At 34.2% G+C, this 4,779-nt stretch overlaps 1 protein-coding gene across 2 annotated transcripts in view; it reads right to left on the bottom strand.

Annotated features, from left to right (window-relative positions):
• Positions 1–2,749: 2,749 nt before the first annotated feature.
• Positions 2,750–4,779, bottom strand: part of setd9 (SET domain containing 9) — a 4,154-nt gene continuing 2,124 nt past the window's right edge. Inside the window, exons 3-6 of one of the 2 annotated variants that reach the window (XM_016506973.1) lie at positions 4,244–4,367; positions 4,052–4,167; positions 2,955–3,060; positions 2,750–2,867 (exon numbers count right to left, since the gene is read on the bottom strand). In XM_016506973.1, coding sequence (XP_016362459.1) covers positions 2,780–2,867; positions 2,955–3,060; positions 4,052–4,167; positions 4,244–4,367 — 434 coding nt within the window. In that variant the 3' untranslated portion in view covers positions 2,750–2,779. The remainder of the gene's footprint in view (positions 2,868–2,954; positions 3,061–4,051; positions 4,168–4,243; positions 4,368–4,779) is intronic. The other variant, XM_016506974.1, reaches the window with a different exon arrangement.

Below are 4,779 nucleotides of genomic sequence, written 5' to 3'. Positions count from 1 at the left end.
CTCCCCTTTTTTTTTTTTTTTTTTTTCCCCGATTTGTTTCGACATTTCGAGATCACTATTTATTTAAAAAAAAAAACGTTTCGCAGGGATTTCTCGCTGCGGGAACAGAACCGACCGCCGGTTTACCCGTCTGTTCCCTTCAGTAATCGATTATGCAACGTTGTAAATGATTTCTGTTCATTTGCTTTCCAAGTCCTTGGTGAAGGCCTGCAAGCACTGACCCGACGTTTATCTATGCATCAAGTATCGCTTACAGATGAAACGGATCATTTCGGACCTCGTTTGCTTGTTTTTTTCGAGCTTTCCTGAGTTTTATTTTACACGCTCTCGTATGGCAATAATGTGTAAATATGTACAGATACCACATACCTTCCCATTATTTTTTTCCTCGGCTAACAGACTTGAACTTGAAGACTTGCTTTTGAGTCTGCGTATGCCACAAGAATGCCTTCTCGACTTCCTTTACCGTTCTTTTGACGCTTTTCCTCATAAGAGATTTGCTTAAGAAGAGAGTTATTTATTTATTTATTCACTCAGCTGCAAGTGTGTTAGCGTTCTGTACACGAGTGAAATACAGCGTCCTCCTCTCTGCCGGAGACGAAGGGCTAGCTGAATGTACAGTATTATCACATCTTAGGGATTTACTGAACTCGAATGTCTCACGGTTAAGGCAGAAGCCCGGTTTGCAGTATTGCCTTAACCTTCATTCAAAACTTGGGAGGATGTTCAGGATGGCGATCTTTTTGGACGGCTCATGCTGTGTCTGTAAAATTGTTTCCTCGTACCTGTGGCCAGAATCCTCCATATTTTATTTTTTTTGGTCTTGACATACTTGAAGGATGTGTATTGATCAATTTAAATACAATATTCTCCAATTCAGTCCTGTAAGTTGTGCAATTCATTTCTTCTGTCCCTACGAGAATTGAAAAGAGCTTTAGGAAATTGTGTTGGTGCAGTAATTTATGTCCAAAGTTTGTATAAAAAAAGTGAATAGCTTAAAATTGAAATTGTAATGTAGTAATGGTTGTCTGCTTCCAGGGCGAAAATGTACATTGAAAAACCTTCCCTTATCTTTGGAATGTTTTATGCTTTATTTTGTTTCATATTCAATCGGTTTTCATTCACTTTCGTGCTTTTTTTGGAGGGGGAAAGTTACTAGTTAAAGTTGTTTTTTGACAAATTTTGATGTAATAAAATTCTAATGTTAAATAGACAATCAAACGGCGATTAATATTGGAAAAGGAAATTTTATCATTCTTAATGTTTGTACATAGACACTGTTCTTGTTTTGTTGGTTTTTATTTTGTATTTTATGTTGTACTTAACTGGCAAACCGTTCCAGAAATAAAGTTCTGGAGATATTATAACTGTGTTGATGAGTTCAATCATAAACTTGATCAAATTTGATGATCTTTATTTGCAGTAACGATGCGTCATAAGACTGTCGTGATTGATTTTTGAAGAGGAAATTGAATTTCTATGATATATATATGTCAGTTTAATTATGTGATCAAAGGAAAAAGGTTTGGTCACATAATTAACTTTTAACACTTTAAACTCAAGAGTTTGGTTTAACTTCCTCTTAAGTTTTTTCGTAAACATCTGATATCAAAAGTTGATTTTATGGCAAGAGGAACAGCAGGTTCATGCGTTTCATTTTTAAATAGTTACTTGTAAATAAACATCTCAGGAAAACTTTAGTTTTCAAAGCAGAATTTCTTTTACAAAAAAACATCAGAACTACTTCACTTTCAGAGACCCTACGGGTAAAAATATTAAAGGAATAGTTCCCCCAAGCGTCATAAGACTGTCGTGATTGATTTTTGAAGAGGAAATTGAATTTCTATGATATATATATGTCAGTTTAATTATGTGATCAAAGGAAAAAGGTTTGGTCACATAATTAACTTTTAACACTTTAAACTCAAGAGTTTGGTTTAACTTCCTCTTAAGTTTTTTCGTAAACATCTGATATCAAAAGTTGATTTTATGGCAAGAGGAACAGCAGGTTCATGCGTTTCATTTTTAAATAGTTACTTGTAAATAAACATCTCAGGAAAACTTTAGTTTTCAAAGCAGAATTTCTTTTACAAAAAAACATCAGAACTACTTCACTTTCAGAGACCCTACGGGTAAAAATATTAAAGGAATAGTTCACCCAGAAATGAAAATTTGCTGTAAATTTACTCATCCACACTCCACCATTAGAACAGATTTGGAGAAATGTATTGCATCACTTGCTCACCAGTGGATCCTCTGCAGTGAATGGGTGCCGTCAGAATGAGAGTCCAAACAGCTGATAATCCACAAGTAATCCACACCACTCCAGTCCATCAGTTAACATCTGGAGAAGACAAAAGCTGAAACACATCCATCATTGAGACGCTTTTTTTTAGCGTCAAACTGTTGCTTCTGGTCAAAATACAAGTCCAATAATCCATAATTTTCATTTTTTGGTGAACTATTCCTTTAAATCTATGAAATGTTAAATAACAGATACAAAACAATTAATTAATGTGCATTTGAGTTCTGATCACTTTCAGAGACATTTTTTTTGTCCTGAGCACTGGTTGCTTTCTGACTCTGGTGCTCACGAAGACAAATTCCTTCATGTTTCTTATTCACTAAATGCTAAAATGAAATAATAATAAAACGAACTGTTAGGCTGGAAACCGACACAATTTTCTCACTCGGCTTTGCTTTAGAAAATAATTTATTTCAAGTTTTATATGTATAATACAAACGCCAACTGTTTTTTTTGTTTTTTTATAAAATCTATTTAATGCACAATTGTGTAGTAGTTGGAGAAGAGCTCTTCACCACAATTAATATCTCTCAGTGACACAAGAACTACACAGCGCAAAGGTCTGAAATAGAAACGGAAAGATGAAATAAGCAAATGTCAGTAATAATGTCCTAATAATAATAAGAGCATATGAAATCTCTCATCTTGCCTTTGAGTGTCAGCTCTGTAGTTTACATTGGGCAGGTACTGACGGAGCTCAAGAGGAAACCCTTCAGGCACGTCATACTCCTGATAGCAGACATTTGCAGCTTTTTCTGTGGATAACAAGCCACTTTATTCTCAGAGGTTTTCCTTTAGAACCAGTGTTGGGGGTAACACATTACAAGTAACGCGAGTTATGTAATCGGATTACTTTTTTCAAGTAACTAGTAGTTATCGGAGTTACTTTTTCAAATAAGTAACGCAAGTTACTTTTTTTTTTCAATTTATTGACAGCTCTGGTTTCCCCATGTTGAGAGAAATCAGACATTACAAGTAACGCGAGTTACGTAATCAGATTACTTTTTTCAAGTAACTAGTTATTGGAGTTACTTTTTCAAATAAGTATAAATAATAAATTTTTTTCAATTTATTGATTGACAGCTCTCCTGTCCCCATGTTGAGAGAAATCAGATGTTACTGTAGTTCTAAAATAAATATGAATATGCATTAATTCATCTCACTCACAAAAAAAAAAAAAAAAAAGATTCAGTATTCCTCAAAATGAATAAAAATAATGCAACTCAGAATATGACGCAAACCTGCAATAATTAAATGTTAAACAACACAAATATCCTTTATGTATTTAATCCCATTCTATTAACCAATGTATTTGCTTCTGACCTTCGAGGATCCAGTTCAACCGTACTAATAAGCAAAAATCACTCTAGACAAACACTTGTGTCTTTTTTTATTGCTGAAGTGTGTTGAAATGTCTTCTTCTGCATTCTACTGTACGGACGTAAATTTACTTTCCCTTCAGCCTGAGGCTTATTCATTTCACTTTTGGTGTGAAAAGGCTTTTATATTTGCCAAAAATAGAACGTTTTTATTTTAAAAACAAACAAGCGAGCCCTGTCCAGATTTAAAAAGTAACGCAAAAGTAACATAACGCATTACTTTCCATAAAAAGTAACTAAGTAACGTAATTAGTTACTTTTTTATGGAGTAACGCAATATTGTAATGCATTACTTTTAAAAGTAACTTTCCCCGACACTGGTTAGAACTGTGGATGGTAAAACTTGTAATGGTCCAACTTGACTGACCATTAGAGCAGTTGTTGACATACTGTCCCACGGCGAGAGGGTTCACGGGGTCAGAGGTCAGCCAGGAGCAGTCACCCAGACAGAAGGGGCCAAATCGGTCCCGTCCGCTACACGATCTGTTCATCAGTCAAGACGTTTGATTTGTGTCTGTATGTTCTGCACCCATAATGCGCTGTGAATGCTGCCGCTCACCGGTACACTATCTTAGAGATCGCTCTGTCGTTGCCATCGATCAAAACGCCGTCGATGCATCGGAATACAAACGGATTTCTGATCGACTGGAAGAAGATGGGCTCATCCGCCTGATAGATGGTTCCTGTGAAAGGAGAACATCACAACAGCATTCTTATGACGAATCAAGAGTATAAACCAACATTAATATTTATGACAGACAGAAGTCAATTAAAAGAGTAAATTACATTTCGATATGAATAACTGAGGAAAACTACAGGACAGTGCTATTAGCCTCACCTTTAATAGCACGAAACTGCATGAGATGTACACATACAATTCCTAATAATTATGTGAAAAGCGCAAAATAAATGTACTATTTATCACCAATATATATTTTTAAAACAGTAATATGAAAATTTGTAATAATAATATTATATTATAATATTATTATTATTACAACTACTACTAATTAATAATAATAATTATTATTATTATGTATTTTTATATATTATTTAATAATAATTATTATTATATTATACTATACTATTATAATA

Source organism: Sinocyclocheilus anshuiensis, unplaced genomic scaffold, assembly GCF_001515605.1.
Source record: "Sinocyclocheilus anshuiensis isolate Anshui unplaced genomic scaffold, SAMN03320099.WGS_v1.1 scaffold690, whole genome shotgun sequence".
In the NCBI taxonomy this organism is placed as follows: Eukaryota; Metazoa; Chordata; class Actinopteri; order Cypriniformes; family Cyprinidae; genus Sinocyclocheilus; species Sinocyclocheilus anshuiensis.
Note: the sequence above shows the minus strand (reverse complement) of the source record. Positions and strands in the feature narration are given on the sequence as shown.